Below are 12,924 nucleotides of genomic sequence, written 5' to 3'. Positions count from 1 at the left end.
TCTTGAGCCGGGCAGTGGTGGCGCACGCCTTTAATCCCAGCACTCGGGAGGCAGAGCCAGGCGGATCTCTGTGAGTTCGAGGCCAGCCTGGTCTACCAAGTGAGCTCCAGGAAAGGCGCAAAGCTACACAGAGAAACCCTGTCTCGAAAAACCAAAAAAAAAAAAAAAAAAAAAAAAAAAAGAAAATGTTGTTCTTAATATCTCTTGTTTCCTAGTCTAGATCTTGAACAAAGTACCTGAGTAAGGACATCAGACACATACTAAGGCTCCAATTTAAATAGTTTTAAGCTAATCTACACTGCTACACAAAGATAATTACAGTGCAGGAGCAATCATATCACTCTTCGACAAACAGCTTCTTGATTAAACTCTAGTCAGGCTCTCCTAAATCCCTTTCCTAATTGGGCGTGGACTTTTAGACTTCCTGGTCTGCCTCTTCATTGTACAGTTTACGCAATGGTATAGTCAGACAAAGCCTCTCTCCCATAGACATCTCACTCACTCTCAATATCTAGTTAGGTTCCTTACCTCTACAATCCTGATGGTATCTCATCATCCTGGCCTGCCTTAAGAAGCAGAATCCTGTTAGGTCAATTTAAACAGAAACTGCCCCTATCCTGGATGTTTCCTTCTAGTAACTTCCCAGCCACTAACACCTCCCACACCGTCTCCTAATTCTTTGACTATAAACTCCCATTTTCTTACATTCAGTGTTGTGTCCAGCCTCTCTTCCCCCCTGTGACCCCTCCTCTAGTAGCACCTTCTGAATAAAATCAGTTTTACTATGACTATCTTTGACAACTATTTCAGCCATTTTCAACCATTTTTTCATCTTACTGTAAAACAAGGGAAGGCAGATTTAACAAAGAAACCACTGACCACTATCATATCCACACGCTATGCATAACCTTCATCTGCTCCAGAGCCATCAACTGATGTCTGCTTATAGCTCAGATGGAAAAGACAAAGTAATGAAGAAAACCAAGTAGGAGAAATAAACCTATTTCTTCCACATTTTCTTCTAAAAAATGTACCAGGGGAAGGCTATTCAGTGAAACACTATACAAATAAACTATGTGAAAAAACACTCTTGAGAACTGGTTTGTCCAAACTCCAACTGGTTGGGTTTTCTTTCTAAATAGAAGACAGTGCCACCCACTGACAGTTTGGTGAGTTTATCTGAGAAGCACACACTTAGCTCCTTTCAATATAAAACGGGAGCCATTAAAGTAAGTTTAACTTTTCTTAGCATTTCAAGTACCTTTAAATACTCAGGCCCATTGTCCTTGGATTCCCCATTAGGAAAAGTTACAATAAAGTATTAAAGCCATGGAACTCCTATATAACAATGCAACAGACTGTAAAAACCAAGACACTTTCACCTGAAACTTATCAGCAAGAAACAAGTCAGCAAGCACAGAAGGTGGGACACAAACAGGACAACTAGCTCCATCGAACAACAGCATGAAAAAGAGGAATAACAGAAGTGAATGCAACTCTTCTAAATTAATTACAGGATTTTCAGAGACAGTGAACTTCCTGACTCAAAGAAATCCTGAAAAAATATCTTTGAAAAGAACTAGAGAATAATTAGATAATTAGTCATTTTTTTTTTTGCTTTCCTTAGATGTGATACAGTTGATAATTATAAATAAACAGGAAGATAGAAGCCAAGTACGATGGTGCATGTCTGTAATCCCAGCACTTGGAGAGCAGAGACAGGAAGATCAAGAGTTGGTCATGAACTGGAGAGATGATGATTGCAGTAAAGAACACTTGTTGCTCTTTCAGAGGACCCATTTTTGGCCCCCAGCACACACATGGTGGCTCCTTACCATCTATAACTCAGTTTCCAGGGATCCAACATCCTCTTCTGATCTCCTTGGACGCCAGAAACACAAGTGGTATATACACACATACATGTAGACAAACACTCATATGCATAAAGTAAAAATAAAAATTTTGGTGGGGGTTGGGACCGCCTGACTATGCAGCTTTGGTTATCCTGGAACTTGATATGTAGACCAGGATGGTCTTGAACTCATAGAGATCACCCTGACTCTGCTTGGCTAAATAAATCTTAAAACAAAAAAAGAGCTAGCTGTGGAACTGGCTCTTTAATCCCAGCACTCAAGAGGTAAATACAGATGGATCTCTGTGAGCACAAGACTAGCCTGGTCTACGCAGTGAGTTCCAGGACAGCAATACTGGGGGGGAGGGGGAGAGGAATTGATCATCCTAGACTACATAGCAAGTTTGAGGCCAGCCTAAGCTACATGAGACCCTGTCTCAAAAGAAGGTGGGGCTGGTGATAAAACATGCTAAGGACTGGTCGCCTCCAGAGGTTAAAGGTAAGTTCCTAATGCTGAAGACAATATGCACTTCAGACATAAGACCCAGAGGAGTTGAGCAGGATCTGACCTGAAAGCCTCCTCCTTGAAGACTAGTTTTCATAATACAAGAAGGTATTAAACATGCTTCTAAGGGAGGGAAGCAACCAATAATAATACTACCCAGCTGTAAGCCTATAAACCACAATGATTACCAGCATGTCATGATAACACAGTGACACTCATATCTTAGCAATAACCAACAGCTTCTTAACTGGACTTAAGGCTCACTCAATAGCAGGAACATCATGTCTGGCACCGGAAACCCATTGAACTATACAGGGCTGGTGAGGTCATAGACCTTATATAAGAACCTACTACCACTTCATTAAACCAGCATAATTCCTAACTGCATTATAACATGTACCCTAATGCCACAAATAAGCATACCTCTCACCACTACTCAAAACAACAAAAACCTCTTTGCAGCAGACAGAGATCATTACAGAAAAGCACAACTGGTCAAAAAGCAGAAAACAAGTGATCACGGGATCACGGGATGCCCAGCTCCCGAAGTGTAGATGGATACGTCTAGAACACAACTCTTCAACCTACACTTGGGAACCACTGCTAAAGAAGGTTGAGAAACTCTTAAGAGTCAGGGACGCAGAAACCTACAAGAGTGAGTCTCTTAGAAATTGACAGGTTAGCTACACACCCGTGATTCCTCAACAATGTGGTTTGCCTAAACAAGATCTCAAAGTACATCACCAAGAGACATGCTAACATAGCAGGAGGAAATCTCACAGGGCCCCACTCACAGACAGAAAACTACAGGCAAACAAGGCTGAAAGGAGGTGAAACAGTTCTCCTCTGGAAAGAGCCCTTCAATCGGTTATCTAGTACCAAGTAGTCAGACAAAATCACATACATACAATATAATATTTGTATGTAAATAATACATACAAATAACATTAAATGACTGACTAGTTTGTGTGTAACAATTACAAAGATAAAGAGGCCATGACTTGGACAAGGAGAGGGATTGAAGGGAAGAACAGGAAGGGGGAAATGTTGTAATATTTAAATTAAAAAAATAAAATAAAATATGCTCAGGGCAAAACAACACTATCTTACACACGGACATGAAAGACTTTATAAAGTACCATTTATTACACTCTAAAAAGCATATGACAAAATGCTATGGCAAAACTAGCAGTGATGACGACAGCTAATCTAAGCAGCTGCTATATGACAGCTCCTCTTTTTCTTCATTTTCCTCTGTTATAAACCTTCCATTAAATGAAATTTTAAAACTGACTTAAAGAAAGCCAAAAATGTACATTTTTTTCAGTGATAGTAATTAAACCTAGGACCCTATAACTGCAAGCAAGCATTCCAACACTGAGCCACATGCCCAACACTAAAGGTACTACTTTAATAACTTCAAGACTACAAAGAACTTTTTTTTTAATTTTAGGTGTATAAGTGGTTTGCTGTGTGTATGTGCATGCCTGCTACCCTCGGAGGTCAGAGAACACTGGATCACCTGAAACTTAAGTTGTGGATGGTCATGAGCTATGATGTGGGTGCTGGAAATCGAACCCAGGTCCTTTGCAAGAACAAGTGTTCTTAACTATTGAGCCATATTTCTAGGCCCACAAGAAAATTTTAAACAAACAATTTTAAAGAATCTTCTTGTTCAAAATCTCAAAGTTGCTTAGGAGACAACAGTTTTCACTGAAAATAAATCTAATTCTTTTTAAAGGTGGTTTAAAAACAAGCATTTTCAAACACGGTATGTATTTTCTTTTTGTGTTTAAATTACATAGTTTATCATAGATAGCATGTACCTCTGTGAATTACATACCTCAAATAAAATATAGTTAGCAGAGTTAGTAGAGTTAAAATTACATTAGGATTACTATTTCTACCATAAATTTTCTTGCTTTCAGACACTTTAGATTTTTATTTTAACTGGAGATACCATCAATTTTTTTTAAGATTTTTATTTATTATACATGCAGTGTTCTGCCTGTATGCCAGAAGAGGGCGCCACATATTATTACAGATGGTTGGGAGCCACCTTGTGGTTGCTGGGAATTGAACTCAGGATCTTTGGAAGAACAGTCAGTGCTCTTAACCTCTGAGCCATCTCTCCAGCCAATAACATCAATTTTTATTATCCAGGTTTGTATAAAAAGGCACACTGACCTGGGCACAGTGATGCATACATTTAATCCTAGCATTTGAGAAATAGAAGCAGGAGGATCTCTGTCAGTTCCAGGCCAGACAATACAACATTACCTCAAAAAAAAAAAAGGGGGGGGGGGCTGGAGACATGGCTCAGAGGTTAAGTGCACTGACTGCTTGCTCTTCCAGAGGTCCTGAGTTCAATTCCCAGCAACCACATGGTGGCCCACAACCATTTGTGATGAGATCTGGTGCCCTCTTCTGACCTGTAGTCATACATGCTGTATACAAAATAAATGAATCTTAAAAAAAAAAAAAAAAAAGGAAGGAAGGAAGGAGAGAAGAAAGAAAGAAAAGAAAAGAAGATTAAGAAAGAATATACTTACTGTGTCAAATCAAGCTCAATTTTGTTACTACAAAACAATTTGCTCTCACTGCTGATTTCATAATCTGTCACTCTTAAAAAGAAATTGATCTATTTAAATATGGAGAAGGAAAAAAAATAAAAGTCAATACTGAGAAGCAGGCAGGAATTTGAAGTACGCCCTGTATTATTTGCTAGAGCAGCTAACCCAACTATGAACTCATATTTGCACCGACCTTTAATCCCAGCACTTGGGAGGCAGAGACAGGTAGATCTCTGTGAGTTTGAGGCCAACCTGGTCTACAAAGCGAGTTCCAGGAGAGCCAGGACACTATTACCCAGAGAAACCCTGTCTCAGGAAAAAATAAATAAATACATGGAAAACTCAAGTGCTGCTTGAAGAATCTTGTCATTCTAGTAAACATTAACAAAGGAAGAGTTTCTGTACTTCAGGTTACCAAAATAACAGGAGCGGCTGTAACCAGCACAAGTACTCTTCACAGCAGTCTTCCCACACAGCTAGCTGTAACTGAACAGCTGTCTTCTGCACATCTCTCACACAGGGCTGGATCCCTTCCTACCACCTACTACAAACAGACAGTCCAGCTAATCAGTCCACAAAAAGAGGTGCTAATCAACTTTCTCCCCGAATATTTCTAGCTGTATGTAATCTTAAAAAAAAAAAAAGTTTTCATAAAATTTTGCTTTATAATTTTTTTTTGTTTTGCTTTTTGTAGACACAGTCTTATTACATGGCCTGGCTGGCCTGGAACTCACAAGGAGGACAGGTTGGCCTCAAACTCAGAGATCTACCAGCCTCTGCCTCTCTCAGGTGCTGGGATTAAAGGCATGTGCCACCATGCTCAGCTTAAATATGTCAATTTCTAAGAGCATGACTCTTCTATTATTTTTGGGGTGCTTTGTTTCTGTAGTGCTGGGAATTGAATCCAGATACTTGTATTTGCTAAGCAAGTAAGCATTCAATTTTTGTGCTACATCCTCAACCTAATTATTCAGTTAACAGTTACTGAGCACCAACAACCATGTGTGGGTTTTCTAGGCTAATTAGCAGGACTACAACAGAAGTAACACTGCAGTGATCTGAGAAAATGAAGTGAACGTCCAACACAATGTAAATAAACAGTCCAGCGAGTTCAGTGTCAGATGCTAGGTAGACCTGTATTTCAGAAGCCAGAGAGGAACTAAAACTTCAGGAAAGTCAACCAGAACACTTAAGAGACTGCCTAGGCTAAAAACAAATATCTGAAAATCAAAAAAATTTAAAAGCCAAAATAAATCACACTTTTACTGATGGGTAATATTTAATAAAGATTAGCTGTAACCCAGAATGTTCTACACATTTGACTTTGAGACTCTTTCCATAGAAAAGCAAGTCAAAGTTTAAAAAATTTGAAGTGGGAATAAAAGTAAGGAAAATTCAAAGAAAGACTTGAGTAGATTAAACTGACCATTACTTTAATCCTGATTATTAGAAATAAAGCAAAATCAATTGGGAGTTGTGGTGCACACCTTTAATCCCCAAACTGGGGAAACAGAGACAGGTGATTCTCTGTGAATTTGAGGCCAACCCTATCTACACAGTGAGTTCCAGACCAACCAGGGCTACAAAATGAGGCCCTGTAGGAGAAGTGGCTCAGTAGTTAAGAGAACTTGTTCTTGGAGAGAACCCAGGTTCAATTTTCATAGCCCACACGGTGGTTCACAACCATCTGTTAACCATAATTCCAATGTATTTGATGTCCAATTCTGACTTCCAAGAACATCAGGCACACATACGGTGTACATACATACATGTAGGCAAAACATTCATACATATACAATGAAAATAAATCTTTTTGTTGTTGCTGTTGTTGTTGTTTTGGTTTTTCAAAACAGGGTTTCTCTGTGCAGTTTTGGTGCCTTTCCTAGATCTCACTCTGTAGACCAGGCTGGCCTTGATCCGCCTGGCTTTGCCTCCCAAGTGCTGGGATTAAAGGCATGTGCCACTGAGGCTGGAGAAAATAAATCTCAAATGTCTGAAAGGCATTTAAGGAAATGCTCAGCATCCTTAGTCATCAGAGAAATGCAAATCAAAACGATTCTGAGATACCACCTTACACCTGTCAGAATGGCTATGATCAAAAATACAGATGACAGTCTATGTTGGAGAGGATGAGGAGCAAAGGGAACACTCCTCTACTGTTGGTGGGAGCACAAGCTTGTACAACCACTGTGGAAATCAGTATGGCGGTTTCTCAGAAAATTGGGAATTGATCTACCTCAAGACCTAGCTATACTACTCTAGGGCATATACCCAAGGAATGCTCAATCATACCACAAAGGTACATGCTCAGCTATGTTCATAGCAGCATTATTCATAATAGCCAGAACCTGGAAACAACCTAGATGCCCATCAACTGAAGAATGGATTAAGAAAATGTGGTACATATACACAATGGAGTACTACTCAGCAGATAAAATGACATCATAAAATTTGCAGGCAAATGGATGGAACTAGAAAATATCATCCTGAGTGAGGTAACCTAGACTCAGAAGGACAAACATGGTATGTACTCACTCATAAGTGAACTAGACATAAAGCAAAGGACAATCAGACTGCAACCCACAGATCCAGGGAGGCTACCTAGCAGGGGGAACCCTATGACGACTGAGGCTTATAATAATAAGTTTTAGTTTGGCCCAATCACTGGGCAAGCTTTAGTGAAACATTTCACTTTTAGGATAAGAATTTATACTGTATCAAGCTGATGAAAGAAAATGCTGGCTGTACTTTCAGGAGAGGAGGCTAAAATCTTTTTAGATTATGGATTAGCCTATAGAAAAATGTCTGCCGTAAATCAAACAGTGAAGGGGAAGATGAATAGGAATCTCACTTACACAACTTGAGTAAAACACAGCTCTCTGAACAGATGAAGCTAGGTTTCTTCTGTATCCCAGAATCTAATCAATATTTATATGTATAATTCAGCTATTATTTGGCTTAAAAGGGCTTATTGGGAAATGTTATCATTTTTACTATTTTCTACAAAGAAAATATTTTCAAGTTTCAAATGACCCTGGACTCTTGAATTATAACCTGTTTTTATGTTCAAACTATCTGTGTATTATTTCTCCTGCATTTGTACATAAAATGTTTTTACATTCAAAACAAGGACAAATACTATACATGAAATATAAAGACTATACAAATTCATAGAGACAGAAAGATTAGACATTATCTCAAGATGGAGAAGAAAGGAATATAGAGCAATGATTTCCTAAGTACAGAACCTCTGTTTTGTATGATGGAAAAGCCCCACAAATGGACAGTAGTATCAGGACATAATATCATGAATGTAATAAATGAATACAATTAATGTAATTAATGAATATCATAAATATAGTTACTGAATGAAGACTGCGAATGTAATCAATGAATACCACAAATGTAATTAATGTCATGAGTATAATTAATACCATGAGTGTAATTAAAAAAATAAATAAAAGAAAAAAGTTTTAAAATAAAGTAACAACAGAAATCAAGCTAACATGATAATGAACAACAAAGTAACCAGCCCTATGATTATCAAAAAGAATTTCTCTTACACAACATTCTTAGATGAACATGACAGGGTATTTAAACCAATAGTTCATAATAAAGATAATAAAAAGGAATCCTAGCTTAAACTTTGTAAGCATTTCTATCTAGAAAGAGTAGCATGGTGTGACATGCATATAATGCTTGCATTTGGGAGGTGGGGACACGAGCAGGGGTTAAAGATCACCCTTGGCTGTTTAACATGTTTGAAGCCAGTCTGGGCTGCAGAAGAGGAAGGGGAAGTAGAAACAGAAGGGAAGAGGAAGAACGAAGACAAGAAAAATGCCATAACCCAACATCGGTATGCCACAACCTCCAGAGTGAGGAGGCCACAAGCGTTGCTCTGAACCTCCTCCTCCGTTTCTGAGAGACTGAATCAATGTGCACTTGTTGTTGGGCAGCTGCTTCACTTTGTTTTGTTGTTATGTTGTCTAGAGTAGTCACAACTTGAGTCTCGAGTGGTTCTGGGCCCTCAGCCAACATGTACCTGAGACACTACACACACACACACACACACACACACACACACACACACACACACACACACACACACACACACACACACCACTGTACCTGTCCAAAACTAATGTACAATGTACATGGGAGACAGCCCAGAACTACCTGCTTCTTTTCTCCCCATTCCCTAAACTATCCTCAAAGAAGAGGCACTCCACTGTGCACCAAGGACAAAATAGGAGTCTTCAGGTACAAAAAGTTGGCTAGCTTTTTGTGGAAGAATAAAGGTTTTACAAAGATTCTCTTCCCTGGGATCCCTCCATTAAACTGCCCATCTTCCACAAGCTGCCAGCTCTTCAATTATTCCTTCCCATGGATAGGTTTCTCCTTTAGGAATGAATAAAGCATCTCAACTTTACAACTTTTAGAATATTTCAGGTGTTCTGGGGTGTAGCTGTGCCAAAATATCCTTGGAGGAGGTGGGAATGGGGGATGGGTTGAGGGGGTGAGCTGGGGGGTGGGAGGAGGGAGGACAGGGGAATCCATGGCTGATATGCAAAATTTAATTAATTATAAAATAAAAATATTTATTTAAAAAAAAGGAAGAGGAAAGAAAGCATGGGTGCATGTACATATACCTCTACCCAAGAACTGAAGCATGAGGAAGAGCAGCTGTCAGAAGACCCACATGCTAAATAAAGAAGCAGAAGAAACCCTCCAATCTTCCAGGGAAAAGCCCATTCCCTGGAGAAAGCCTAAGCAATACAGTACACTAAGAGAAGGAAAAAGAATGGCACAAAACCAATAATTTCCTATAAATACCCCAGTTCTCTGAGCCCTATCATAAACTTTCTAATTATGTGTTTTTCTTAACTACCAAAGGTAAGCAAGAACACCAAAACAAACACCTTCAAATTCAGCAGTATTATACAGTACAGTCCAAAATGTCACCATCAACAGTACGAAATTCCTATTCTGAAAGGTCAAAAACATCCAGATCCACAACCATACCAAGAACAGTAGAAAAAGTAACAGTTGGTAAAGGACAAAGAGCCCTGATACAATCTGAATGGAATGTGCCCCATGGGCTCAACTATGTGGCTAGTTTAAACTAGCTGGGTGTGGTAATACATATCGTAACCCCAGCACTTGGGAGATGGAGGCATGAAGAGCAGGAATTCAGTCTTCCTCAACTACACAGCAAGTTTGAGGCCAGTCTGGACTACAAAAGACCATGTCTAAAACAAAAATTAAAAACTAAAAATTAAAAGATGAATACTTGATTCTATAGCTGGTGGTACTATTCTGTAAAGCTTTGGAACCTTTAGTTAGGACTGTGGCCAGGCTAGCAGAATTAGTAGGGTGGGGACCAGCCTGAGCTCTCCACTTCCTGATCAGCCAAGATCTGAAGAGCCTGCAGCACATATGCCTGCCGACATCAGCTTTGGTGCCTTCCCTGCCATGATGGACTGAAACCAGGAGCCAAAAGAACTGCTCCCTAAATTGTTTCTGTCGAGCACTTCATCTCTATGACAAGAAAAGAAACTCCTACAGAAATCCTTCAGCTGTCTCTCTACTTTACGTCAACTATCTAACCATGCCAATCCTAAGTCCTGAATTTCAACGCTGCACCTGCCCAGTTGTTCCCTTTACCACTGCTTTCCTGAAGAGATTTACTATCACATCTGAACTACATTCAAAATCTCAAACCAATTTCTTTGCTTCCAAACTGTTTTCTATCAACCAAACATCCTCACTGACACCTAAGTGATCTGTCCATTCATATCACTGCAGTTTAAGATTAGAAAGAGTTCATAATCGTTCCAAAAACATTAATACAAGTAAAATGACAGTCATCTTTATAGAAGTAGCATTCTTTTCATAATCAATGTACCGATGTTAAATGACTTACATCATAAAAGAGTTTTCTGTCAGCAGCCAGGCGTTTAGACGCCAGTGTCTTGGTAACGTGATAGAAGGTAAGGAGTGCTCTATGCTGTCGGAGATCATCTTGGACTTTAACAGACTCTACAAGAGTGGGAATCAGTTCAGGCCATTGTCTAGGACAATCCAATCGAGCAACTTTTGCAATCAGCACTGCAATCTGAGTTGCAATCTAAAGAAAAAAAAAGTAATCATCAGAAATAATTATGAAATCAAGGCAAGGGATAAAAATACACTCATGTTTTAAAAATTACCTCTTAGGAATTAACTATGTTTAACAAATATGATTAAAATTATACTAAACTACTTAGGATAGTGGTTCTCAAAGTATAGTTCACAGACTCTAAGATCTATGAAACCTTCCTAATTACACAGCACGATGAGTTTTCTTATCTTTGTAATCTTCCTTGAGGTTTTTTGTGGGATAAGGGGACCTAACATGTAACTCAGAATGGCCTCAAACTCACGATCCACCTCAGTAAGTGCTGAGATTATAAGCGAGTGCCCCCATCCCCAGCAAGTAAGATTTTGTCTGTGTAACTTTTACAAAAATAGTATATCAAAAGATATGTGGAAATCTAAGTCCTCATTCCAATACTAGACACGCAAGAGAGAAAAAAGTTACTCTGTTCTCATTAAATTTTTTTCTGAGAATAATTATTGCTCATTTCTAAAAATTATTATTTATACAAAGTACAGATTATTTTTAAATTCATTAATCCTTTTAGAGTTCTGGTTTTAATTTTGAATACATTCACTATCAACAGATATACTCCTCTGAGTTCTTAAACTGTAGCAATAAGCACATTCTTTGTCCACACATTTAAGCAGCACTGCCTTAAGAACAGAAACAAGCATCAGCTACTAGATACTAAAAGGACAAATATGCCATGATTTATCCTCAATCACCAACCCCCAGTAGACAGCACCATTCTCCCTTATCCACAGTTTCTTTGCAAGAAATCATAAAACAGATGCCACTTTAATGTAGTGGTTCTCAACCTTCATAATGCTGAGAACCTTTAATATAGTTCCTCATGTTGTGCTGACCCCCCACACACCATAAAATTATTTCGTTGCTACTTCATAACTGTAATTTTGATACTGTGATGAATCATAATGTAAATATCTGTGTTTTCCAATGGTCTTAGGCAACCCCTGTGAAAGGGTTGTTCTAACCCCAAGGGTTATAACCCACATGTTAAAAACTGCTAACTTAACAGGTCACAAAAAAACTACATTAGAAATACTGCTAGATACAATATTCAAAATTTTTATCAAATATAATAAATAGTATTTCTTTAGAAATATTTAAGAATTTAAACCTGTACACAAAATTTAATTATTCTTAGAAGAAAATACCACACTAAGAAAAAAATAAAACCATACAATCTATGACTTATCTGCCATGGGGTACTGGAAATTGAAAATGTGGTGGATACAGAAATCTAAAGCCAATCCTGTGGTCTTCAAAATAAAGAAGTGGGTTATCTGAATCATTAAAATTAATTGCTGGTGTCTAATACCCCCATGCTATAGGCATGTAACAAACTTTGTATTAAATTTTCCTGTTTAGGAAAAACAAAATTTATAAAGAGTAAGACTACAGTAACCAGGTGTGGTGGCACATGCCTATAACCCTAGCACTTGGAAAGCTGAAGCAGAATGACTATAAGCAGAGGCCAGCCTAGGATCCTATGAGATTCGATAGGATATGAGAACCTATCTCAAATGAGTTCTCCCTAAAACAAAACAAAAAACCTTTTAAGAGCTAGAGAGAGAAAGGACGATTATTTTAAGATTTCCAAGAATATTGTCTTAACAACTAAGGAAGTTAAAAAGTAACATGAATTTTGTCATAAACTGTCAAATCTAACCATGATCTAAACACCTACAACTGATTCTCAAAGTCTAAAAGCCAGCAGAGAAGCCATGTATAAGCATCACTAACAGAAGCAATGAGCTAAGGGACTTTCAGACTTTTTGATGGTGAGGGAGAGGTAATAAGACATGATCTTATGTAGCTCAGGATGGTCTTA

General features: G+C 38.5%; 1 protein-coding gene across 8 annotated transcripts in view; it reads right to left on the bottom strand.

Moving 5' to 3' along the window:
* Ipo11 (importin 11) overlaps window positions 1-12,924 on the bottom strand; it is a 179,397-nt gene that overhangs the window by 140,910 nt on the left and 25,563 nt on the right. For all 8 annotated transcript variants that reach the window (XM_015989110.3, XM_006995670.3, XM_076551935.1 and 5 more), the window contains exon 5: window positions 10,854-11,057. In XM_015989110.3, the coding sequence (XP_015844596.1) occupies window positions 10,854-11,057 (204 nt within the window). The remainder of the gene's footprint in view (window positions 1-10,853; window positions 11,058-12,924) is intronic.

Source organism: Peromyscus maniculatus, chromosome 15, assembly GCF_049852395.1.
Source record: "Peromyscus maniculatus bairdii isolate BWxNUB_F1_BW_parent chromosome 15, HU_Pman_BW_mat_3.1, whole genome shotgun sequence".
NCBI classification, from domain to species: Eukaryota; Metazoa; Chordata; class Mammalia; order Rodentia; family Cricetidae; genus Peromyscus; species Peromyscus maniculatus.
This window is presented reverse-complemented; position numbering and strand designations above follow the sequence as displayed.